General features: G+C 40.4%; 2 protein-coding genes across 4 annotated transcripts in view; one reads left to right on the top strand and one right to left on the bottom strand.

The window, feature by feature from the left end:
• Window positions 1-27,068, top strand: part of LOC141909487 (beta-1,3-galactosyltransferase 5-like) — a 109,124-nt gene that overhangs the window by 44,852 nt on the left and 37,204 nt on the right. The gene's annotated exons all lie outside the window — the stretch shown is intronic.
• LOC141909486 (uncharacterized) lies at window positions 9,366-22,635 on the bottom strand. The gene is made up of 6 exons (XM_074799874.1): window positions 22,461-22,635; window positions 15,078-15,425; window positions 14,118-14,385; window positions 13,344-13,499; window positions 11,647-11,746; window positions 9,366-10,822 (listed from the first exon to the last, which is right to left on the bottom strand). The coding sequence occupies exons 1-6, from the start codon at window positions 22,495-22,497 to the stop codon at window positions 10,364-10,366; spliced, it is 1,368 nt and encodes a 455-aa protein (XP_074655975.1). The 5' UTR covers window positions 22,498-22,635; the 3' UTR covers window positions 9,366-10,363.

Below are 27,068 nucleotides of genomic sequence, written 5' to 3'. Positions count from 1 at the left end.
AGCGGCCATCACTCGCGCGAGAGAGGACAGTAGCTATACACAGTGACCCCTGGCCTGCGAATACCGGCAACCCGTCACAGGTGGTATAGCCGCAACAATGCGTCTAATGACAACCAGACCGTCGAACTCGAATTCATCGTCTGCCAAAACAAACGTCACGTGATTGCATTCCCATAACGATCGATAGAGCAGGAATGCCTCGATGGATAGAAATCGAGTTGGGGTTTTTGCGGGTTCGCTTATCAACTTTGAAATTTTAATTTTGCATAGAAGTTCCATTTCGGCCAACTACTAGTTTAAGTACATTTAGCATTCCGTTTCAGGGTTTCAGTTTATACAAGCCTTGCTTTTTCCGAAACCCCAGTTTTATATTCAACATAATGTTATAATAATCATAACATTATGTATAATCTTTCATATTGTACAGATTGTTGAGGGTAATAGACTATGAAAATTGATACCTCATTTTTCCTTTCTGCTTTGGTCTTTTTAATTACTTGGGTACCTTCAGATCCGCCTCCCGGAATTCTGCAATAAATCATTAAAAAAAATTATAATTTTTTGCTTGTCATCCTTCGTGTTTTCATCACGATTGTACAATTGAAAAAAAGAACAAAATTTTGATATGATCGTCTTGATTTTAAATCTAGTAACTTGTACAAGTTTTATTCACCCCAATTTGCATATAATGATTTGCCAAAAAAAGTTTTTTTTTTCATTTCTTCCATTATTTGAAGGAAAATACTCAAGTAATAGAAAAAAGAATTCTTAAAACCCTTTCAGTGCTGACTAATTAATACCCTATAGTGCTGGAGAAAATTTGAAAATTCTAAAAAATTCCACCCTATGTGTTGAATAACGGGAATACCACTATAGTGCGTCTACACCGCACTGCGGTGTAGACGCACTGAAAGGGTTAAATGTTTTCTCATTTTAAATTTAAAACGCCTGATAATTAAAATACCCGACGTTTCTGACTCTTTCTCTAGAGACCATCATCGTTTTTTCATGCCCCCTCCACGTTAAATCAAAACGCCAAGTATTAAAAGACTCGATTTTTCTGACTCTTTCTCCAGAGAGCGTCAGATATCTGAGTCGCCAAGTCAGTTTTCTACGGGTTAACGTTAACCTGACCAAAGCAAACAAACCCTCCGAGCGACCGGTTCGATTCAGAACTAGGACTAACGCAAATAAAAAGAGATGAAAATAATAACTATACGTACATGTTTTGATGGCGAAAAAATACCGGTTGAATCGATTGAGGAATATTTGTCATCGCGATACGTTAGAAAAAAGCGAATAGCGCTTTGTTTGATATAGAAGTATAGTTGAAATAGTTGCCGTGTATATTTTTACTGGTTTAATTCGAGCTAATCGACTCGTTCTCAGCCTCTGTATCTTACAACAACATTTCCCACTGCAACTGATTTGTTTGCGTTAGGATTTTCCCTCACAGTTTGACGTCGCGCGGCTTCTTTCGTCCGGGGAATTTGTTTTTCTTCGCGACGCAGTAGCCTTTTGTATATCTTTCTTTCTTGAACATCGCTTTTTTCGATATGCTATAAATTTGTCGTTTTTTTTATGCCTTGCTTGCTCAAATTCTGAGACCTTATACCACAACATCAGGTACTATACGTGCCTTTTTGTCCACATCAACCTTGGCCCGATTTATGGACCGATTATCGAAGCACCCCTAGGGGTCAATTCCCAATCTAAATGACAACCACCGAAATGACAAAATCATACTTAAATCCATAAGATAAATATTCATACAGAATTTTTTGCTTCCAACACATCAATGGAACCCAGCCCTGGTTTCAAAATTAATCCTAGGGGCAAATCCTCAATCTCGGCCCGGTTTTATAGACTGGTATTATCTTTAACCCGGGGGTTAACTAAATCGAGCATGAATTGAATTAGCCCCCCCCCCCCGGGCTAAAGTTGATACCAGTCTACAAAACCGGGCCTTGGTATCGAAGTAACTACCAATGGTAAATCCTAAACTTTGGTGACATCGTAAAAGACTGTATTATCATTTTTTTTTCAATAATTACATACGACGACATTAGAAAACAAGGATATATAACAATTGACAGATTTCAAAATGTTACCAGCAATTATTTAGCCCGCACATCGATGAAACTAGCGATAGATTGCAGGTCCATTTCCTTTTTTTATCTTCCAAATTGAAAAATGTACGAAGAGCTTTCTTGACACCGTTTTATGTAAATAGACCTAACACTTTTAAGATGTCACAATTACTAAATGCTGTAGGTAACGTTATACTAATTAAAGTCGCTAGATTTGTAAATGCAGGTCTCAATCTACTTAAGTGAAATTCATGTATACATCTATTATCTCTATCATTATTCTATGTGTATTTCTGTTTTCTTGTTTTATTAAGTTTTGTAAATTATAAATTTTCATCGTACAAATTCTTGTAACTTCTATATACCAATGTTCGGTTAGAGCGAAATAAACCATTCTATCACACGGTACGTTTTATCGTCTTTTAAGAAAGCCCGCGGTAACCACCAACCGTAACTTGTAAAACACATCTTCCGACATCCGCCATCAGGCACGATCTCACAGCACGCTTAAACACGGCGTCTGATGCGACGTCGGAGACCAATTACCCCTGTTCATCGGCCATCTTCATCCTTTGATGCGACCCATCAGCGATAGTCGTAAAATCGCGGTCGCCGCCTGCGAAAGGTTACACCTTCGGCGATAACCTTAATAAAAACGCTAACGCGTCCCCTGGCGGCGTATATCTGCACTGACGGTTTTGACTTAATTGACTTACAGCGATGTGTATTGTCTACGGCAACGAGTCGCTAGAGGATTTCGTAAGTCCCTTCTGAAGTTAAAGAACGAGTGAGAGCGGTTTTTATTGTTTGTTTATATCGGAGGCATTAAGCCGGCGTCATTCGGGAAACTCGGGTCGTTAAACTTACGGAATCGGGAAAAGCCATCCAACGATAGTATCGCCGTGTTTCAAATTGACAAATCTCTGGCGAATTCGTCACCGTTCCTTTTTTCAAATTTATAGGCAAATTTAATTAATGATTCTTTCTTTGTCTATTCCGAAATATGTCTTGAAAGGAGCCGTGAGTAAAGATGAATTTTACGGTTGACTAAAAGGCACCCAACATTGGACTCTAACACGTAGAGTTATCAGACATGATGATACATTTTCAGTTTTATGGTCGGTCAAATTTTTTTGTCCACATTTCAAATCAGAAATATCTGATTGAGAATAACCTAATTACAAACATCAGACATAAAACACAATTTTCAAAAACTGATCGTCCACACTACACATGTGTTGAGAACTTCACCTGAGACATTTATAATTGAAAATGAATTACTTAAACCAGACATTAGACATTTTATCATTTCAAAAACTGATCGTCCACAAATTACATTCGTTCAGTGCTTCACCTGAGACATTTTTAATTGAAAATGAACTACAAACACCAGATATTAGACGTCTTATCAGTGCACTCTAAAAACTGATCGTCCACACATGGCGAATCCCTCAAAAAGGTCCCAGACTTAAAAACTCGTTCAATATTTTTGACTTGTCTTTTCGAACTTCAATCAAATATTTGAAAATAATAGCTATGGAATCATTTAGCGTTTAACCACACGTCAATCACGGGCTCGCCTCGACATAGGGTCATGATCCTAGCTGTCACTCAAACGGGTTAGCTTGTCAGAAAGTCCGTTGTGTCAGTAAACACAAATGTCACGCGGACCCCCCAAACCGCGCTACTGTTTACCGGCAGATAAGCGAATCTTTCATTGTCGCTCAAACTTTATTTGATCAAAATCTGCTTATCGGCGACAACTCCACAATAGCGTATTTATCACCTAGTGTGCTCGGCGCTTATCAGTATCTCGTCAACTTATCATAATGGACAGACGGGCAGCTTGAACGAGGTAACACGTTACTCTGAACACGAACTGCACCGAAATGCCTCCGGTTGTTGAGTGGCCAGGTCGCCCGTTTTCCTTTAGACCTTTATCTGACGATTTGACAGCTCCTTCGAGCGCCGAACTAACACCCTGCGCATAACTACCGTAATCAATTTGTTTTCCGTTGCAGGTCTCTACTGTTCAATTTAGTTGTTGCCTTTCGATGGCGAATCGAGGGCGACTCCGAACCTTAGATTACGTATACTTTAACAACAGAAAATATGACGAAACATATTATCATTTTTTACTCTGAAATCCTCTAAACACTCAGCCGTATAACAGTTTTCTGGGGTATATATCTTACTTGACACAGTCTAATAGCAGCTTTCTGGGGTATACATCTTACTGATACAGTCTTATAGCTGCTTTCTGGGGTATATATCTTACTGATACAGTCTTATAGCTGCTTTCTGGGGTATACATCTTACTGATACAGTATTATAGCTGCTTTCTGGGGTATATATCTTACTGACACAGTCTTATAGCTGCTTTCTGAGGCATATATCTTATTGACACAGTTTTATAACAGCTTTCTGGGGTATATATCTTACTGACACAGTCTTATAGCTGCTTTCTAGGGTATATATCTTACTGACACAGTCTTATAGCAGCTTTCTGGGGCATATATCTTACTGACACAGTCTTATAGCAGCTTTCTGGGGTATATAACTTACTGACACAGTCTTATAGCAGCTTTCTGGGGTATATATCTTACTGATACAGTCTTATAGCAGCTTTCTGGGGCATATATCTTACTGACACAGTCTTATAGCAGCTTTCTGGGGTATATATCTTACTGACACAGTCTTATAGCAGCTTTCTGGGGCATATATCTTACTGACGGAGTACTATAGCGCCGGCAAAGTGGCCGTGTACTAAAAGACAATACCGGGGTACACCCAGACCGTAGCACAGTTAGTATATACTACTGTCGATATATCTCTCTGGATCAACCCTATTACGCTAGTAAGAAAACGCGATTTCAGAAAAGTCGGTGGATAAAACCACCTGAGCGCATCCATTTTTTACGGAATTCTTTCGTTTTCATGTTTATTCACCACAGGAAACAACCGGTAATTTTAGTTATTGTCATTTCGACTGGCGGGGGTTGTTTACGACGGACGGGTGCCCGCTACGCTATGTCGCTCTTTTGTGCGCGTTCCTGTCAGGAATTCGTCGGTTTTCGTTGCCGCGTTTGATCTTTACGCAATGTTTTTCCCAAGCACTACGTCTGACGTTTGGTTCCCTGTCAATTTTAACAGGCAAAAAAAAGTTTGACCTTTGCCCGAAAATGTTTTAATCTCCGGGGCTGGTTCCTCAGTTGAGAATTAAGTCCAAAAATGGTCTTAAATTTTAAGACTTGTCGTAAGTTGTTAGATTGGTTATAGAACTAAGTTGGTCTTAAATTGGTCTTAAGTCTAAGCCCTGACTATTGAACTGGACCCGGGAATCAGTTCCACGGTTTCGGACCCATTTCAACGGTTCAGAGAACACATTTGACTCAATGGTTGTTAACTTACAGAAATGAGCTAATTATATCTCAACTGAAACTGGATCCTGAGTCCACAGGTGACTATAACTCACGACTGTGGAAATGGATCCCGAGTCCACAGGTGACTATAACTTATAACTGTGGAAATGGATCCTCAGTTCAGAGTTTACCCTACTAACGACTCTTAACCAATAAAAACCCATAATGAGATTTAAAAAGGGAGGAAGGGTGGTTGTTCGGACCCCATTACCCTCCCCCCTCCCTGGATCCGCCCTTATCTTTTTCTACACGGATAGGGATTCAATAAGAACCTCACTTAACGCGCTTAAGCGTTTTTAGAATTTTCAAAATCGACCGGAAATCTCGTTGTCTTTCGAAATCGAATGGCTACTTGACTGCGAGGGCTTATCTAACTGACCAACAGCTCAGGTATTCGTGATCAAACACACATTCGCTCGTTCAACAGGCCGAGTATTGCCAATCGGAATGCGATAAGGGTTCATAGTTAGATGAACTCAAACTCAAACAACGCGAATTATTCGCAAAACCAACAAACGGTAAGAAAACCGTTACGGACGAGATTGCGCGCGAGATTACGGCGAGATCGGTGACAAGTTTATCAGGTGCACGACGGTCGCGGTGCTGGGGGAGATTTGACAGCGTCACGTGACGACCGGGTGAGATGACAGGTTACCGCGCACTTATACGGGTCATTGAGTGCGAGTTCTGGTTTAATTGCGCTTAAACGAAAACCTTCAAAACTAGATTGAATTTTTGAGCATTTTTTCATTAGTATTTTTGTCGTTTTTGGGATGAAATATCAGGTTGAAAGGGTTAATTTTTGAACTACAGGACCCACCCAGTTTCACGGAAAAGTTTAAGCCTAAAACGGTTAAGTTTGAATTGTTGTCCTCGATAATTGAAAACATGGAGTAACCACAATGACAATTTCACCAAAAATTTGAGTTTAACTTGTTTGTGAAAATGGGCCCAGGGCGCTCCGCAGAAGTTACGTATACTACTGACGAATGAAAGCGGCCGCGGACGACAAGGCAGACGATTACTCAACCGAGTCCGATACCGAGTCCGATACCGCGTCCGATACTGGACCTCTCAGAAATAAACCACATTCGCAAGGGCGGATTTAGGGGCTGGTCTCGGAGGTCCGGACCCCTGCTTTCCCGTTGAGTTTGCCCTTCTCGCGAAATTGAATCGTCACTTAGTTATACCCCGGGGTCGGTTCCATAGCCACTCAAGACGGATCTCAGACCGAGACCCGTTCTATAGCCAATCTAACAACTTAAGACGTCCAGTCTTTAGATTTAAGACCACTTTTAGTCTCAGGCGTTGATTAAACAATATTTGGACATCACTTGCGAAATGATTTTATAGATACCGTCAGAACTAGCAGAAATTGGGTGGTGGTCTGACATATCCTACTTAGAAAACACCACTTTGAGATATTGCATAGATGAGAAATCGTTTGTTGGATTATCACAATATTTACCGAAATCAATATCATAGTCACCTTATAAAATAACACGGTTAGGTTTTCATTGGCGACTTGGCTTTGAAATTCTTCAAAATTTGATAGCGCTATATATATATATAGATTATACGCATACAGTTAACATACTCGATTTACTGGGAAGTCCAGCAGTTGAATTATATTATACCTCACTAATAGGCGCTAAAATTATAATCTTAACGGTGAGAAGGTGACAATAATCAGGAAAATGCGGGAGCGAGTTACGTTCTGGAGGTGACTTTGAAGTGACCTCTGTAGATAAGCCTTGACTGCAGTGTATAAGGCAGTCACGTGGATTTCAGCACAGGTGATGGGCTACCTTCATGAGTGTTCTCTACTTGAGTCGCCGTGCACCAGATCTGGTGACGTATTACGGCACTGCTAAGCTCCGTGTTCTGATCGGGAAGCGCTTTGTGTAACCAGGGAGGTGGGAGTTCGCTCCCACCTCCCTGGTGTAACCGATTCGGCGTGTGGGGACATGATAACTAGTCACGTGGGTTCCTAGTGAACACACCGCTCTCAGGGTCAAGGACAAGAAGGATCCCCAGAGTGAACCCCACCCCTCACTGCTGTATCAGGACAGCCACGAGGTTCCTCCGAACCCGCTCCCTCACTGCTGTATCAGGACAGCCACGAGGTTCCTCCGAACCCATTCCCTCACTGCTGTATCAGGACAGCCACGAGGTTCCTCCGAACCCATTCCCTCACTGCTGTATCATGACAGCCACGAGGTTCCTCCGAACCCATTCCCTCACTGCTGTATCATGACAGCCACGAGGTTCCTCCGAACCCATTCCCTCACTGCTGTATCATGACAGCCACGAGGTTCCTCCGAACCCATTTCCTCACTGCTGTATCATGACAGCCACGAGGTTCCTCCGAACCCGCTCCCTCACTGCTGTATCAGGACAGCCACGAGGTTCCTCCGAACCCACTCCCTCACTGCTGTATCAGGACAGCCACGAGGTTCCTCCGAACCCATTCCCTCACTGCTGTATCATGACAGCCACGAGGGACCCCAGTGAACCCACTCCACTGCTGTTTTGGGACAGTTATCCCAGTTTATTTCCTAAACTCTTTATTGCTCTTGTTTTGATAGCTATAATTATATTATGAATGTTCGACTTGTTTTTCAACGAATTTCTAAATTTCCTCGTTTTTATTCGTTGATTCGTTCGCCTCCTAATCGTCGTCGCTTTATCGCACTAACAGCTGTTCTTGAGTGTTTGTCGAGCAATTATGAAATATAGTTCCGCGTATCCCCTCTTATACTGGTACCCACAAAATAATAACCGATTAAAATTGATAATTCTCACAGCGACCGAAAACAGAGGCCGGCGACCAGGAAGCCCCCGCTAGCCGAAAACCGGCCGTCAAAGCGACACGCGTTCGGTCGACTTTATGGTGAACCGTTGAACCAATGAACCCGCATCTAGACTCTGAGTATTTCCAAAACACTTGATTACCCAACGATTAAAAGACAATAGTAATGTTTTTACAACGTCGTCGCTTCGTCGCGGTAATTTCAGCACCTTTTTGTCGGCTGATGTTGCCATAAAAAGTCAAGGTCGTTGCTAACCCAGCCGGTAGATTATCGATAATATGAGAATAACCGCGTCGAAAGCTTCCAGGGCCAAATTCGGTTTTCGTAGCGAGTCGACTGCGCTTTATTTCCGAACTATTTCCGCACTAAAGTTCAAACTAACTGACATTCGGTTTCACTTAGTTCGACTATAATCCACTAAAACTCAGGTAACCGTTGGCCCAGGGTTAAAGGAATTGGGTGTCCATTTCAGAAATAAAGGGCCTTACCAAGCCTGGTTGCCTTTGCGTTGCTCAACTTCTTATTTTAGATCTTTTGGATAAAACCACCTAAGCGCATAAAACCGAGCACCAATTATTTTTTGCGTCGATTTTTCCCGAAATATATTTGTGAAAAAAAAAACATCCAAAATCCACTAGTATCGATATTTTAGAAATTTTTCCCATATTGGACCTAGAGTCACGTTTTATGAAGACGTTTAGGCGTTCAACGGTTAAGTTTGAAAATTTGAATCCTCATTAAAAACAGGAAGTAACGCAACTGACTAGTATCAATCTCAGAGTATTTCAGAGTCAATGAGCGAAACCCACAGTTGAGGATTTAAACAATCTTTTCTGACAATTACGAAGTTTTGACTAAACTACATCACTCAAAGAAACCAAAATCGATAACATAAATTACGTCAACTATCGCTTTTGCTCATTAACATAAAGTAACCACGCCCAGTTTCTGAAGCGAAGAATTCATTTGAACGTAGACCAAGCCAGCAACATGAAGAAACATTTTTTACCTTATCAATATGTTTATTTCTTTCCTATAGAATATACATCACATAATTTATAATAAATCAATCTCGTATATACGATATATTTACATAAATATTCTCTACATAATTACATGTGATTTTATATCATAACGAAAAATGCCACGGGAGTACATACAAACATCTTTTAGTTAGCTTATCTTTTCGATTGACAAAATGTACAAAAAAAATCCTCGAATAACTACGAATGATTTTTAGATGGCGATCATCTATTTTTGTCGATACTGATTGAGATTGTTGCTGATTTGTGCCGGAAACTTTAAACATAAATCCAGCAGTTGATTCATATTTCGCTAATAGGTGTTAACGTTGTAACATTAACAACCAGAAGTTGATAATCATGATAAGGAAACGCGTGCATAAGCGGCGTTCTGGAGGTGACTTTCAGGTGACCTCTGGGCGTCAAGAAAATGAGCGAAATATCGCAACACGGTTCATAGTCGTAGGGCAGAGTATAAAAACAACACAACGCAACACTTTTCAATACGTTTTGACGGTTGATGGAAGCACTTTTTAAGCACTCCTTTGTATGACAAATTAATGCGACACCTTTTAAGACCGACCCGATCCAAAATATTATGAATCGTCGCGGCAAAAAGTATTGTGCAAACAATGATTCGGGATACAAAAACGTCGAAATTAAATATTTTTCATGTTTGTTTTCTTCAAAAAAGTAAGCGCTCTAAAGCACCACGCATAACGGATAGTTGAGGAACCAGACAATTACTCGCACTTTCCATTTTTGGCTTTTTTCATATTCATGTTATATTTTGTAACCTTTGATTCTGAGTTTTTGCTGCCTGTGGCCAAAAAGCGTAATTATAACCAGATATTGTCATCGTTTTTAGATAATGTTTGTTGTAAAATCTTCAAAGTGAAGAAACTGAATCACGGATTCTAACTAGAACTAAGTCGATGCGCGTTGAAAGTTAAATCAGATCTAAATTACCAGTGAAATTGCCCGTCTATTTCGCGTCTATTTCTGTGTGGCGAGTGTTAGTCGACCTTCAACAGCGGTGAAGGTGACCTTGAAAATCTGCATTCGTCTGCAGCTCGAGTATCTTCGTCCGTCGTCCAGTGGTCCGAGTCTATCGGTATTCGCCAGCAGTCCGCCGAATCTTCCGATTTCACTTGAATATCGTTGACCGGGGAGGCAGACGGCTCGCTAGGTTGCGCTGAAGGCTCGATATGAGGCGCAGACGGCTCGCCGGTTGACTCTGGTAGCTGCCCGCTCGCGCCGGTCACTTCAGACGGATTCGACCCGTCCGCTATTGACTGGACGAACTCGAGACTGTGCGTCAGGCTGTGTCGACGCAGGTCGCAGTTGCGGCGGAAGACCTTCCCGCAGTCGGGGCAGTTGTACGGTTTGATATCCGTGTGAGTGAGCAGGTGCGTTTTCAGATTGCTGCGTTGGTTGAACGTTCGGCCGCAGGTTGGACATTTATGCGGTGAGTCCTAGAAAACACAACAAAGAAGGCGTTACTATAAGGATTCATTTGATAAATCGGTCGATAGAACTCTCAAGTCAGTTCTACGTAGCCAACCAATTAGTTCTAGGCTCTACGGTCAAAATTATACTTTGTCTCTAAACATTTTAACGTAAAATTCAAATCTTAACAACTGACAATACGTTGGAACAGGGTTCCAAAAATTAAGAATAGTGCTTGCTACATTCACCAACGGACACTCGTGGTCACGATAAATCATTAGGTGATGTGAATAGCAATGATTATTATCAGTTATACATAAGCAAGGAATTCATTCCATGTCACTAGATAATCTTAATATCACTTTTAGATTCAACGAATAAGACAATAATTAATATATTAATATATATGCAATTGATTTAGACTTTTAAAACTCCTCCAGCGAGTTTAAGTTTAAGGACTCGAATAAAAGGTGTTTACAACAAATCATGACTGGGCCAAACCAGTGTATGGGTAGTCCTTTTCAAGTCTAATATCTTACTTGGTAACAGTTCATATATCTGCCTAATTATTATTCTCAATTATTTGTCCAATGTTTTATATGCCTGTAATTATTATAGTTGGTTGAGGTATTCTATGTAACGAAATATAAATAAATAGATATTATAATAATCATGATGATAATAAAAATAATAATAATTATTATTATTATCATTATTATTATTATTATTATCATGAGTCCTGGGCCCACCCCTGGTGGTGGAATATCCGACGATTCGAGGCAGTAAAGTGGACCAGTTGGTCGTGTGAGATTCTTGAATAAATAGTATGGTTTACGTACCGTGGACGTACCTGCATGTGTAACGTTTTATGTACCGCCAGGGTGCGCGACTGGCAGAAACCTTTCCCGCATTCGGTGCATTTAAACGGCTTCTCTTTAGAATGAATGTAACTGAAATCATAAACATATCAATAAATTAACAAACTCAATTATGTTAGTTTGTTTTTTGTTTTACGTGTAGTGGATCTTGTCTTCCAAGAATAACCCGATTGGATTGATTCATTTACGACGTAACCGCGGCCTTTGAAGTGTTGCCCGCACACTGTAAGCAGCCAGCAGGACTCGAACCCACTTGTCACTCAGCACTAGTCGCGTTTCCCCAAGACTAACCTTATTCGCCTAACCCCACTACGGGACCACGGCATTTGAATGCCCGTATACCGTCTAAGGGACCAGCTGGACTTTTAACTCCAATCTGGATTTCTGGACCAAGTTCCACAGTGTCAGTAAGGTTTGATTCTAAAGATTGGAATTAGTTTATTTGTAATGTTTTCACTAGTCGGATTCTTTAACCAGGTCCTGCAGATTCGCGAGGTGCTTGATTCGGCCGAGCTAGAGATGAAAGGATTCCCTTAAGACCCTACATCCCGATCAACAGGTTGAGTTCGAAACTCCAACCAGATTTCGAAAGAAACTTCGATCTTGTTTCCTTATACAATCCTTGATTGTGTAGTACAGGTCAGTCATTTCTGGAAATAAGGAGTTTTCAAGGAGTTTCGAAAATAAAATTCAAAATCGGTGCTATCTGGATGAACTGTTAATTCTGTAATTTTATAAGCAAACGTTCATCCTTTCACTAAAGCAAGAGTTACATTTGGTAATCGCATAATCGGGTAAAAAAGATCCTGGAGTCGTAGGGATCCTGTAGCATGAATCATAACTTTCACGATAAAACAACGCGCGATTGAAACATAATATCCCCCTTTGAACGGAGACACTATCAGCACCTTGTCGAAACGGTGGATGTTTTATGACGCGGGTCGGTGCCTGGTATTTTGCCACGTGCGGCCATTAATCTCCTTTTCGTATGAATCAAACAGTCAACAGACCAACTTCAAATATATATCTGCCGATACAAGTTATTTTTAATAGCTTTTTTTCTTTGTTTGTCTTAATCATTTTGGACGAAATGCATCAGCATCACAGTAGCATTTACTCAAATTAAAATAAACACAATTATGGAGTGAGACCCAGACTCAAATTAAACCCATGCAGCTGTGGAACTGGATTCAAAGTCGAATTAATTCGAGTAATTTGACAACTGTTGAATTGGATTCAGAGTTAATATTAAGCCCACACAACTGCGGAGCTTGGCCCAGATGGTGATTAAACCCAAACAACTGTGGAACTGGATCCACAGTCCACTGGATCCACAGAACTGTGGAACTTGTTTCAGGGTCAAATTAAACCCATACAACTGTGGAACATGTTTCAGGGTCAAATTAAACCCACACAACTGTGGAACTGAGTTCAGAATCGAATTAAAGCCATACAACTGTGGAACTGGATTCAGAGTCAGATAAAACCTTCATAACTGTGGAACTGTGAGACCAAATCGGTATTTCTAATTCAATCAGATTAATTTGGATAAGTCCCAAACATAACCCTCACCACAACGAGTGGATTTTCATACATAATCGGCTCTAATAAAGAGATTAGAGACTAGAGGGAGGAAGAGAGAGAGAGGGGGGGATAGTACGACGCTCACCGATGATCTCTGAGATGGTCCTGTCGTCTGAACGCTTTGCCGCAGATATCACACGTGTACGGCCTTTCGTCCGTGTGTGTGCGTTCGTGTATCAACAAGTTGTACGATTTAGTGAAATGTCGTCCGCAATATTTACAGATAAACTCCTTTTTCGTTCTGAAAATTCAAACCAGAGAAATCAATGGTTTATTCGAAGTTACGTAGCCTATAATCAAGGTCGAAAAAATGATTTGGTGCCCAATTTCCCTTAAGTATGATATTATCAAGCAAGGGTGTATCCTAAGCCTATTCTTGAAGGTCTTGCGACACTTTCAGGGCATTTCTCATCTTTGATGCAAATTTTTATAAATTTGTGCATGGGTGAGATGCATTTTTCAACATATTTCCAAGTGTAAAAAGAATTCAAAAGAGTCTGAAATGTTTTCTTTAGCTTGAAGTGCATTCGACCTTTCATATATATCCTAAAAGTCTTACTTTTAAAGGACTTGTAACGTATGAAAGAATTTTAAAGGCGTATTTAGAGTTGCAAGAATTCGTTGATGGGTTGAATGCACGAATTCCCATTCATTATCATACCAATATATACGGATCGAAGATTCCATATCTTAAGACAGTTAAATGTAAATTTCGAATAGAGCGCTACTTCGATATTCAGGGTCGTTATAAATTACCCACAAAACCCGAGAACAAACCGAGCAACTACCACTGGTCAACTCGGACCGGCTTTTTAGCCGATGGTCCCTGCTGGAATTGAAGCTCGAAATAAAATCCTACCTGGCTGGTCCACGGCCGCGGCGTTTTGGGGTCACAGCCGCCGCCTCCTGGTACATATTGTGACGCGGAAGTATCGGGCAGAACCCGCTGCGGAGCGGGTCGTGGCGGAAACCCTGGAGGTAACCGCTCCCGAACGCGTGACTCGTGACCACCGCCGCCTGATCGAGTTTGTCATCGCCGCCTGGGCTGTTGTTGTTTTTATTCTGGTCGCCGACGCACGATTGCGCCAAATGTCGGTAGTCGAACCTCGGTTTTTTCTGTTTCGGTTCTGGAATGATTGAAAATCGTGAATGTAAATGACGATCACTCGTTGCTAAAATGCCGTCGAAACGATGCTGTGGCAAGTGAGTTCCATCCATAACAATAATTTGACCCGTGCGGAAATTTAGCACCGGCCTGGTCCGACATTTTTGACAAACAGGCATGGAGCCATTTGGAACCACTATAAATGGTAATACCAGTCATGACTGATTCAATCGTCGAGCCTTAAGTTGTTTGATGGGCACTGGTCTTAAGTTGTTAGTTTTATAGAACCAAAATGGGCTTATACTTGTCCTAAGTTGCTAGATTGGTTATAGAGCCAAAATGATCTTAGACTGGTCTTAGGTGGATTGGTTACAGAACCAAAATGAGCTTAGACTGGTCTCAAGTTGTTAGATTGGTTATAGAACCAAAATGATTTTAGACTAGTCTTAAGTTGTTAGATTGGTTATAGAACCAAAATGAGCTGAAACGGGATAAGTTGTAACCTGAACCCAGTTCCACAGTTGTTAGAGTTAGAGTAAACTCCAAGTCAAATCCTAACTCAGAGCTCAGGATCCAGTTCCACAGGTCTGAGTTAGAGTAAACTCAGAGTTAAAATTAAATTAGATTAAGATTTTCAATGAGTTAACTCTTAAAACTGGTCTTAAGTCTGAGATAAGACTAGAATCGGCCCAGATGAACCCAGGTCTTTCTTACCTTTATTACTTTCGCACTTGGCAGCCATCGAGACATCGTTCTCGGAGCGCGGAGGACTCGGTAACGAATGCACCAGTTGTCGCCGCACCGAACCGGACGTCATCGCAGCCGCAGCCGCCGCCAGGTGCTGCATTTGCGAGGCGGTCGACTGTATATAGGTGGCGTGGTGGTAGTACGCCGAAAGCGGATATCCGGTAGCGAGCACGTGACCGTGTAGTTGATTGAGGAACGCGCCGTATTTCGAGTAGACCGGAAGTGGGTTTTGCAGCGCCGCGTGTGGCGGTTGGCGTGATGATTGCGCGCATGCGCGGTTCGGCGGTGTCAGCGGTGGGGTCAGAGACGATTTATCTGTAACCAATAAAAAGTACGGTTTAGATAGGCCTATTTGGACGATTACATTATTGAAATAGTTATTATAATAAGATTGTCCACAGAACCAGTCTGCAGATTGTAATTTAAAATGAAAAGAGGCATAGGATCGGGTCTGTTATGGTTAGAGCCTGATCATCATTTCAAAAAAGTAATGTACAGGGAAGATAGGCGGCCTTTTAGAATATTGTAAAAGAAATTAGAATATTCGATTATTAATTAGAATAGTGGATTAAAAATTAGAAGATTTTTATGAAACGAATCCTTGGTTTTAAAACGTTTAAATCAGTATAGAAAATGGATTTTTGTCTCATGCAATTCATGTATGACATATGAAATTATCTATCATTTCAATATCATCTTTTCTAAACGCAATGAAGTAGGATAATTATTTTAGACTCTCAAACTCTTCCGGCAAGTTTAGATATTTGAATAAGAGGTGTTTTATAAATGATAACTTTGACAATAATTGTAGCCTGCTCCGGGAACTAGTTACACCGCTGATAGCTGCTTGTTTCCCGCGTGTCAGCAGCTCAGCGCCGATATCCGAACCGACAGCCGCGATCAGAGGTCATCGATTCGGTAACCAGTTGCGATGATAAACCGGCGACTGTTTGCGCTGATACCGCTCGCGATCCCAGCAACTGGTCGACTCCGCCCGAAGTTTAACCTCGATTCATATCCCCGTACAGAGGCTGCAGTTGCTTAAATATTGGTTAGAGCAAACCATTGGATAGTTGTTACACAGCGAAAATGAAAAGTTCATTGTTAAAATCCGCTAATTATATTATGAGCAACTAGCCTCTGGACCCAGTTGCACAGTCGTGACTTAAGGTCTAAAAGTGGTCTTAAATCTTAAGACTGGTCCTAACTTGTTAGATTGGCTATAGAACTGAGCTGAGTTTAGACTGGTCTTAAGTTGTTAGATTGGCTAGAGAGCTAAGTTAGTCTTAGACTGGTCTTAAGTTGTTACATTAGCTATAGAACTAAGTTGGTCTTAGATTGGTCTTAAGAAGTTGTTACATTGGCTAGAACTAAGTTGATCTTAGACTGGTCTTAAGTCTAAGTTATAACTATGCAACCGGCCCCTGCAGTTTATCCCTGCCAAAGGAATGATGAATTCAACATTTCATGATAGACTTCGGGATATATCTCACTGAACCATAAAGCGCTATGGTACCAGTTCCAAAGCTATGTCTTAAGATTTCAACAAGAGTTACCTTATTGAAAAGGAACTAATTTCTACTTAGATAGTTAATCTTCTATGTTACAATCTAATTCTACGTTCTCGGTCCACTGAATTGCAATGGCATCTTAACAATTGTTATTATGATAATATATTCGTACTATTATTACCAAGGCATTATCATGATAATTAGGCTACTATCATCATTATCATCACTGTAATATTTTGGTTCTAAAGTGCTATGATTATTTTAATAAGTACGAGTAGATTATTATTCATATCAGTAATAATCGACCTCTTAATCTTCGGAACTGTAATGACATTGATGTTTTTAAATCCTGTCTTCAAACTTTTCTTTTGAAGAAGCTTTTCATCAGCAATTCCAATGTGTTTTGTGGCCTAACTTAAATTGTAAACCGCAATGAGACGCAGTGAACTGCGATCTATAAATATCTATTATTATTATTATTATTATTCGTTATCGTCATTTATTACTATTATTATTGCTATTTATTATTGTTATTGCTAAATTATTAACTCCCACAGCAAGTGAATCTACGAGCCTCGTCGGGGAGGTTCCTAACATCCAACTTCCAGTAATCACATTACGCGATAGAATTTCAGATTTCCCGCCATCCCAACCGCAACCGTTTACGTCGTATTCGATTCCTTTCAAAACAAACACCGTGATTGAAATCTGTTGTTTCGATCGTGAACGGAACTCGAGTTAGGTGTAACTTTAATGGCATATTACATAACTACCATGCACGTGCCGCTTTATATAATATATATTCCCATGTATATTGTTTTACGATACAATTGGAAATGTCCTAACTGGTTCGAAACTTGTTCTTTGTTATCCTTTGGAAATCTCGAAAAAATTGCAATTTTAGAAAGGCTACTCCCGAGCGATCCAAACAGCTGATAATCCAGTGAAGTCCACTTAATTCGCGATTAACTGATTAATTCGTACATCGCTTAATTCTTAATATCCTCAAGGTCCATTTTGTTTTCTATTTATTTCCTTAATCATACGTCATGTAGTTCGCAATGTAATTTTTCAATCAAAATAAAATCAGATAAAAAAAAAGAAAAATCAGTTAAAAAGAAAAATCTAAATTATTATAAAATTATTGAAATCCTTTATAATCCTTTCCTATAGCAATTCAATGACTTAATTTCAAATTTGAATCTAACCCCTGTTTCGCCCCGGGCAAGCAGGTCGTAGGTTTGTAAAGGACACAAAATCCAATCTATCAATCAGATGGATAACAGGGAGAAGCCCTATTCTAAAGTCAGAAAAAAAGCAATTCTTCAGGGTTTCAAGCGGTAATAATAAGTACTGAAAAGTACTTTTTCGGAATTTTCATACCCAATAGGAAGTACTTTTTAACTCGGAAAGAAGCACTTTCCAGTAAAATGGGGCCCATAAGGAAGCATTTACGCAATGCCTTCACCGGCCATATAATCGAGGGTAATTCCATGACGCATTCCTGTGTTTTCAATCTAACTGACAATTGAATTACCAGGCCTAAGTAATGAAGTATTTCAATGGTCGAATATGCAAAATGATTGATAATGGATTTATCATAAAATCAAATATTTCAATATACAATTATCATGTGATGGAATCATCCCCATGCTGTAGTATATATGTCGCGTAATTAAGTTGAGCTGTTCTTTTTTCGGGAGCTTGAAAACTTTCCCATATATAAGCGGCGTACGTGTTTAACCTTCCCCCTGTCTGCTGAGAAAACTGCGCGTCGGTATCCGATCACATCGACTTGACGCAAATCGATCTAGGAATCATTAAATAATTGACTCTAAAATATACAAACGTTTGGCCGCATTATCAACGATATATAAACATGTACGATAAACGATATACGCGGCCCTCTCTCTCCGGTCTCACCCTCTCTATCATCTAGCTCACTCCCTCTCTACTCTCTACTCTCCCTCTCTCCTCTCCCTCCCTCTCTACTCTCTCCTCTCTCTCTCTCTCTCTCCTCTCTCTCTCTCTACTCTCCCTCTCTCTCTCCTCTCCCCCTCTCCTCTCTCCTCTCCCTCTCTACTCTCTCCTCTCCCTCTCTCTCCCACCACTCTCATTATCTCTCCTCTCCCCCTCTCTCTCTTACCATCTCTCTCCTCCCATTTTCTAAATCTTCCCACTCTCTTTCTCCACTATCATTTTCTCTTCTCTCCCTTCTCTTTCATATCCACTCTAGAATATTTTCAAAAGTTAAAATCCAGTTCTACAGTTGTGAGTTAGAGATAACTCTGAACTCAGGATCCAGTTCCACAGTTGTGAGCTAGAGTTAACTCTGAACTCAGGATCCAGTTCCACAGTTGTGAGTTAGAGTTAACTCTGAACTCAGTATCCACTATCAGAAATATGCGAATTAACTTAGTTTTCAGAAATGCGATTGAGGCGCCTCGTGACCAGAGCCCGGCACATCTCTGACCGGATGGGAAGTCTACACTTTCACGGCTGCCATCAAACCGCAGCGAGCCATGAAACAGATTTAATAATATCATCAAAAATAACATCGATTCTCAGCGCACAAGTGCCTGGTTTAGCAGCCTATGTTCATCATTTCCACCCGATGAAGGCTGTTAGTCAACAGCCGCAACGATATGGTTTTATTTCAATAAATTCCATCGTGAACAATCCTATTGTGTGACACTTCTTGATTCAAGCGATATTATGTTTAAGCTCATTTAGGAACACGTTGTCATCGGCTTTATCTACGGATCATTGTTAGTCATCTAAAACCACTCAAATCCAATAATTACAAACAAATCTTTTGTCGCGACAATCAGCGTTTGAATGGCGGTATTACTTAACCGGTCGCAGCTGTGGACCGGTGACCGTGACAGAAAGACTGGTCACCGGCGCTAAACAGACTCATAATTCGCAGGTGACGCTCGAGTTTACGACCGACGCGCCTTAAACGTGGTTAGACGCCGGAACGGTATCGGTTTTATGGCCGCGCGTCGTTTCAGACGCGATCGATCGTCCCGGCGGTACGCGGCGCCCGAGATCACACGGAAACTTGCGGCCATCTCGAGAGATACGCTTCACCGATTCGCGTACGGAGAAAATATCTACCTTTAATTAAACGATAAACATAATAATCATAGAAATTAGGCCGAATCGCTGTTGATATATCAGAATAGAGGTGTAGCCGTAGGGGGGAGGAGCTATCGAACCTATCTTTAAACCCCCAGGCCGGGTTTTATCGACTGGTATTAACTTCAGCCTGTGGGGACTAACTCAATTCATTTTCAATTGAGTTATGTGACCAAAACTGTTCTCCAATGTTTTACTTTTTAGCAATAATAAAAAAAATGTTTTTAGATGAGTGTTCCCTAAACGATGGTATTCACAAAATTATGCTTTCAGTTTCTGCCCATCTATGAATTTAAAAAAAAAAACTGGTCCCTAATGATTTACCTTTTAGCAATAATAAAACAAAAAAGTGTTTTTTAGATGAATGTTTCCTAAATGACTGTATTCACAAAATTATTCTTTCAGTTCCCGTCCATCTATGAATTAAAAAAAAAACTCTAAATAGTGCCATGAATGGAATTGGTCTATTTCCAAAACAGTTGTATCAGTAATAACGGGTAGCGAAAAAAGTGAAATCTAAAACCTTGGGCCCGGTTTTATAGACTGGAATTATCTTTAACCCGGGGGTTACTCATTCGATAATAATTAAGTTAAGCCCGTGGGTTAAACATAATACCGGTTAATAGAACTGGGCCTTGGAGTTCATCATTAAATGATTCCAGTAATTAGTCAAATTTTGACAAATTATTGCTAGAAGATAAAACTGACTGATACCCGCTGTGGCTACAATACAACGCGTGAACGGCTGGTCTTTTCGTGAGAAAAAATTCCAAGTTCACCGAGTTGGATTTAGGGGGCCTCGGACCCCTATTTTTACCGATATAAAATCTTCACAACCCGACTTAAGAGTCACATAAACAATAGCGAATTTCTGCGTGGCAATTTTATTCTTGAAATCACCTTAGATATTCAGAAAATTATTTAAAGTTTTCTGTTCTTTTTTTTACAATTTTCTACTGCGCTCGCTTTTCATGTATACTACTGGCCCTAGGAGGTTTTTGGCCGCTGTTCTCAACCCCTGGGCCAGAAACAATATTGATCTATATGAGACATTGTTGGAAAAACACCGAAATAAATACGGCACCAATAATACCAAAAATGGACTGGACTTGTTTTGACCATTAGTGCTGTCTGTGAACCCAGATTTTCTGGTTAATACCAGTATTGATTAGATCATCGATGAAAAATGCGATATTATCAAATCGGTTTTGTTTACATATCAACATCCCCCGAGGCGTGTTCTATAATCGCATGGCTTAATTCAATCTACAGCCAATCTAACAACTAAAGACCGGTCTATGCTGATAACGATTCTAGTAAAAACAGTAGCCAGTCGAATCCTGGTGCAACTAGTCATTTTACTTTCAATCTGATGGTTAAAAGATGCTTTGATGAAACCACATCCATTCATATGATAAAACTACACCCTGCGTTTATAGTCGATATTTCAGTTTGCAGGTCGTTAATGACATTATCACTTCGAGGGGGGTTATGTGTGGTAAGGTGCTAAACAGTCGCAAATGCCACTAACATTGTTACTGTGACATTACCATATATTTCTTTAAACTCAGCCAATATATTACAAAATTCTAGAAACTTAATACTAATGATGATAATTTTTTTGCTTAGGCCTAATCTAATTCATATCGCTATACTACAAAACAATTTTGCTAGGAAAAAATTTGGTTTAACACGCACCAAAACTGCTATATCCTGAGATCCTAGCTGCTCCGGGCATCGCTAATTAACTATATGTCTACCCAATGTTATAGTTACAACCGTTTTCTTTTTATTTGTGGAAATTATACGAATCAGCGAATTTGAAAAAGGTACGCAGGCTTAGAAAGTTGTAAATCGAGATTTTTGTGTTCGCCACGCCCTAAAGTGCTTATTTCGGTGTCCATTTCAATAGAGGCTTTCAACTATGACTCTCGATTCAAGCATGATCGTTAAGATTATTAGGCCAAACGAAAAACTCTCGGCAGTATAACCGGTTTAAGTACGTCAAAGTTTGAGCTAAGGTTCAATTTGTGTCTGACTAAAACGTGAAGTAACTATTAAAGCAATTGAAACAAAATTTACTAAAAATGATGCCAAAATTGTAAAAATCTATATCTGGTCCAATGAAGGATGCTAAAACGCGTATCAAAAATAGTTTTTCAAAAGAAAAACCACGACCCAACAATTCAGGATAAAAGTACCCTAACAAAATGACGGTGAGCAACTATGAAATGGTTTATCAAACCAGTTTATTTTTGTGGGCTTAAACCACTGATCTGGTTGCATAAGCCTTAGAAAGCTACGATTGTCGAAAGCGTTTTATCATTCCAATTCTAAAGCCCGTCTTAAGATAGAGACCTGGTTTTGGCTCAGTCTTCGCCTGCGAAAACCGGGCCCGATTTGAACGCAACAATTCCGCATCTTCCTTCTGAACCAACAGTTCGGAAGGCCTGAATTATTTACGAAATATGAAATCAAAAAACCTTCCAGTTAATCGTGTAGATTTTTATGGCTAAAAATTTTTAAATTATCACAAATTTTTAAATTATTATAAGTCGAATCTTAAAAAAAAACTTTTCAAAAATTGTTTACTTTAACAATTTTCGACTCGCACAAAGGCTACACACAATATGTGCGAAAATTGCTATCGGATTTTTTTAATCATTTCAAAAATAAATCGAAGAAATTCTCAACATACCTGGTACAATTCCAGCGGCGGGTCGCATCGTGGTCATCTTCTGGTGTTGAAATTGACGAGTTTTTCAGGCGCGCAGTGTAGCAGTCCCCGGGTTGGAATATTAAAATCCGAACTCGCGCGAAGCAGTATTTGAGTTAATCTGAACGCGTACGCAGCGGGAAGCTCTTAACTTCTAATCGTGTGGCTTACAATGCCCTCAATGATTACGACGTTGACTTTTGGCCGGCGTGTTTCAATTGACATCGCGTCGACCGGTGGGCGTGTCCGACGACACCGACGCGGCGTCTGATTGGTCGGCGTCGACGCTTGATCGACTGCCTTATTTGTAATGTTTATCTAGTGTAAATCACGCAGGCGGGTACTCGCTCCATTACGATACCACTTTTAGTCGATGAACTATGCTCCGATTGAGTCACTCTTTTTCACCGTCAAATGGCGCAAACGTGGTAGTTCGTCTGAATAAAATTCGATTAATTCCGATCTGAAAACACGGGTTTTCAACGCGCAAAAATAATCAAGATTTAATTCCGTTTTTTTCTGTCCTAATTGAAAATCTGAAAAGGAAAATACTCGGAATTCGTACCGAGAACGAACGCGCATTTCGAGGAAAATGGACACGCTGTTGAATCAATGGTCCCCGGGTATAATACGGGCCATACTGGTCCCTGAAACAGGCCTATTATAGTCACAAACGAGTTTAAGCTTTAAAAAATGTTTGATGGATGTCCTCATTGAAAACATGAAATAACCGATATACGCCCGTGCAGCCACAGGGGTCTGGCACAAAAATTTTCTAACCCCAAATAAAAAAAACAACAGGATACTGGGGTCAAAAACTTTTGCATCAGGTCCCTGCGGCCCGTGCCGACCTTTTTTGAGGGGCAGTTCTATTTCAAGAAAAATGGCACTTTTTCACCTTGAATCGGGGAACTTTCCTGTAAATCATAAGTATGCACCTGAATAAATCAGAAATGGATTTGAAAATCTGGACTCGATAAGATTCACTGACTTTATGAAGGGCAATTTGAAGAGCCTGTCAAAGAAATTAGAAATTTGAGTTAAGCTTTTCGTGAAATTGAAACTGTCTAACACCTCGATGTTTGCGGTCTATTTGTTATGTTATTTCGAATGAAACATCTTCATCGTGAAGCCCTTGGAATAAAAAATGAACCCTCGTACCCGACGCCGCGACTCAAAAGGTGGTTACGAACCCTTAATATCTCGGAACAAGTGGCCTTTTACAAAATCGGTGGAAAGGGCGCGAGATGTTCCGTTGTCAAGGCACCTAACACTTATGCCTAGTCCACGTGTAAAGTCCTTTTCGCCAAGATTGAACCAACCTCGGCTTTAATCTGGATCGGATATGCGGACCTCAGCAAGTATAAAAGGTTTCTAGTTGAAATTAAACAGAATTCACAATTTAACGCATCAAGATAACACGCAATACAAGAAATTGTTTTACGCACTTGTAACAACAACACGATTAATTAATTTTATCTTCACCGTGTTGATTTCCGTGGCAATCAACAGCCACCGCTCCGGATGACCCTGAATCGCGCGCGACTAAACACCTAAACCAATCATCGCATCCATCGAAACAGATCATAAAATATATCGTTTACATGCGCCCGATGTGATATCAATGATAAGAACGAAGTTGTTTATGAAATGATACTCGCCAAGTAGATTTAGATGTGTTTTGTTTCAATAAATAATGCAATGGCTAATGATGACAGACGCTCGCTTCAAAGTGCCGTATCAGAACTCCTTTTTCATAGAACTATATCCCGAATCCATTAATCTGCCGTTCTTGAATTTCACATTGGAACTACAGTTGAATCTAAGCCGCTGGGGCCAGTTCCACAGTCATGACTTAAGTCCAAAGGTGGTCTTAAACGTTGAGACTGGTCTTAGATTGTTAGATTTGCTATAGAACAAAGTTAGTCTTACACTGGTCTTAAGTCTAAGCCATGACTATGCTACCAGCCCCTGGCCCCAATCTCGGTTTAAATCCAAATGTGGTATTAAGTCTTAAGATTAGACTGGTAGCTCTAGAATTATAGTTCTTGCTCGCTTTAGTCGTATGGATTTTGGTTTCCCAAGACAAACCCTATTTGGGCAGTTCTCACGGCGGGACCGCGGCCCTTGAAATGTTGCCCGCACACTGTAAGCCGCCAGCAGGACTCGAACCCACTTGTTACTCAGAACAGCATCTCGCCTCGCGTCACTGACAGAGCGAGCATGCGAACAAACCGCTTGGTTTATCAAAAATCATTTCACGAGCGGTCGCTTACTGTGTAATTTCGACAGAACGGTCTCTTTAGAAAGTTCCTGTGATTTGTTTTTGACTTTTTGATCTAATTCTGTGGCGGGTTTCGATCTTGTAATGTATTCTAGTAGTGAACTGATCTAGATCACATGATAGTTAACGAATAAAAAAAAAACACAGTAGATCTGTAGAAAAAGTTCATTTTCGAGGTTAATTCTAAATCTCATCTTCAGGGACCGAAATAATACAATATTGAATTACCAGTAATTCATTATTCTATTATCTCTTGATTATCTCTCTATTGTCTCTTCTATTGTCTCTTGATGATGGGGTTAAGAATTAACATCGAAATTGTTAGAAAATAAACTTTTTCTACAAATCTACTGAGGGTCTTTATTCGCTATCTATTCTACAATCGTACTATAACGCGCTCTATTCAGGGTATGATCGACAGTAAATGGAAAAAAGTGCGAACTTCCCAAACTCGGCCAGAATTCCACTCCCAAATAACCGATTATGCAATAGGTACAAATAGACTTTCTATAAACTCCTACGCGCTTAACGAAGAAAAAAAACCAACAAGGCCGAACTTGCATGAGCGTCTTCCGGTTGAACGGGTTCCCAAGAGAAAACAAGCTTCTAACAAAACCGACTATTTTAACGAGCTCATTGACTTGTAAAAAGCGATTCGATATTTGCCCCGAGTCGGTGTCGCGGCAAACCGCTTTCTATTGAAGTCAACGATCGACATTTTTTCGCCTATTTTGAAACTGTCGTGTTTTACAAGCCGAATATATTGTCGCGTATATAAAACATGGGAGCGATCGCGTCGAGGCCTTCAATTCCGCGACGACCTAGGTCGCGGGAACGCTCGTCGAAATGATAGTAAATTCGGCCGGCGATGCCGGCGTCGCGAACGGGCGCCTTTGATGTGGCGTCGCGACCGGCAAAATAGGGGCGTAACCGGTCCATAAACAACCTGTACGACTTCCGGTATTGGCTGGGAAGCGAACGCGACTGGTTTCACGCGAAATTTAACAACGATTAGGACCCGAGTCGGCGATATAATAACCCGAACGGTCGGTGGGCGGCTCCGCAGAAACCTGTGGCTTCTATTTAGAATGCTGACTTCTTTTGTGAAGTTCTGGCCACATGTGTCCATCGTCAATAAGACCTAATTTGCCTGAATGATTCGATAATCTTGATTTTCTGTTTGTTTTCTCAGCGCCTGGTCGGAGTATGTCACTGAATGCAAAACGATTCTTCTTAAATTACGCGCTTCATTGCGGACGAAAAGATGGTTTAGGTTAACTAGAGATGACAATGAATATGAATTACAAATAAGTCGCGGCTGGTACCAAGCGTTTTCAAAACTTAGTATTTATCAAGAACCTTAGTATACCATAATCATGTGTGCGACCGGGAGAGATCGTGCGCCTATTTTATTTTATAACTGAAAATGCTGTAGGCGTATATTCGAAAATTTGTTCATGGGTTAGATGCAATTTACAGTGTTCCAAAGTGAAAAAAAATGCTTTCCTTATCCCATGAAAACATAATAAGACCGGTTTAAGTCAGCTTCAGTCTAAGCCCATTTTGGTTCTATAACCAATCTAAAAAATAAAGACCAGTCTAAGCTCGTTTTGTTCTATAGCCAATCAAACAACTTAAGACCAGTCTAAGCTCGTTTTGTTCTATAGCCAATCTAACAGCTTAAGTCCAGTCTAAGCTCATTTTGGTTCTATATAACCAATCTAACAAATAAATACCAGTCTATGCTTATTTTAGTTCTATGGCCAATCTAACAACTTAAGACCTGTCTAAGCTCATTTTGGTTCTATAACCAATCAAACAAATTAAGACCAGTCTATGCTTATTTTGGTTCTATAACCTATAACCTATAACCTAACAAATTATGACCAATCTTAGCTTATTTTGGTTCTATCTAATCTTACAAGTTTAGACCCGCGTTTAGAATTGGGACTTTCAGGCCTGGAGTCTCGACTTGTTGTTCAGATAAAAAATCCCACGTTGTTGATGGCTCAGTAATCACTAGCATTCTATCAAATGAGATTTTCTATTTCTGGTAAACGATAGATTCAGAATATGCGAGCTTGCAATGTCTCGGCCCGCATTATCCGCGCGTGGAAAATGGGGCAAATTTATGAATATGAATCACCACGTCCTTGTCAATAAATCGCTCAATTGAAATGTGATAGTATCGTTTTAAATTAGAGCGCATCGGGGCCTTGAGACAATAAACAGCTATCAAAAACACAGAAGACTCTTTCCTTCCTGAAAGAATTACTACTCGATAGAACATCCTGGAACCCCTGGAT

This window comes from Tubulanus polymorphus, chromosome 8, assembly GCF_964204645.1.
Source record: "Tubulanus polymorphus chromosome 8, tnTubPoly1.2, whole genome shotgun sequence".
Taxonomy (NCBI): Eukaryota; Metazoa; Nemertea; class Palaeonemertea; order Tubulaniformes; family Tubulanidae; genus Tubulanus; species Tubulanus polymorphus.
Note: the sequence above shows the minus strand (reverse complement) of the source record. Positions and strands in the feature narration are given on the sequence as shown.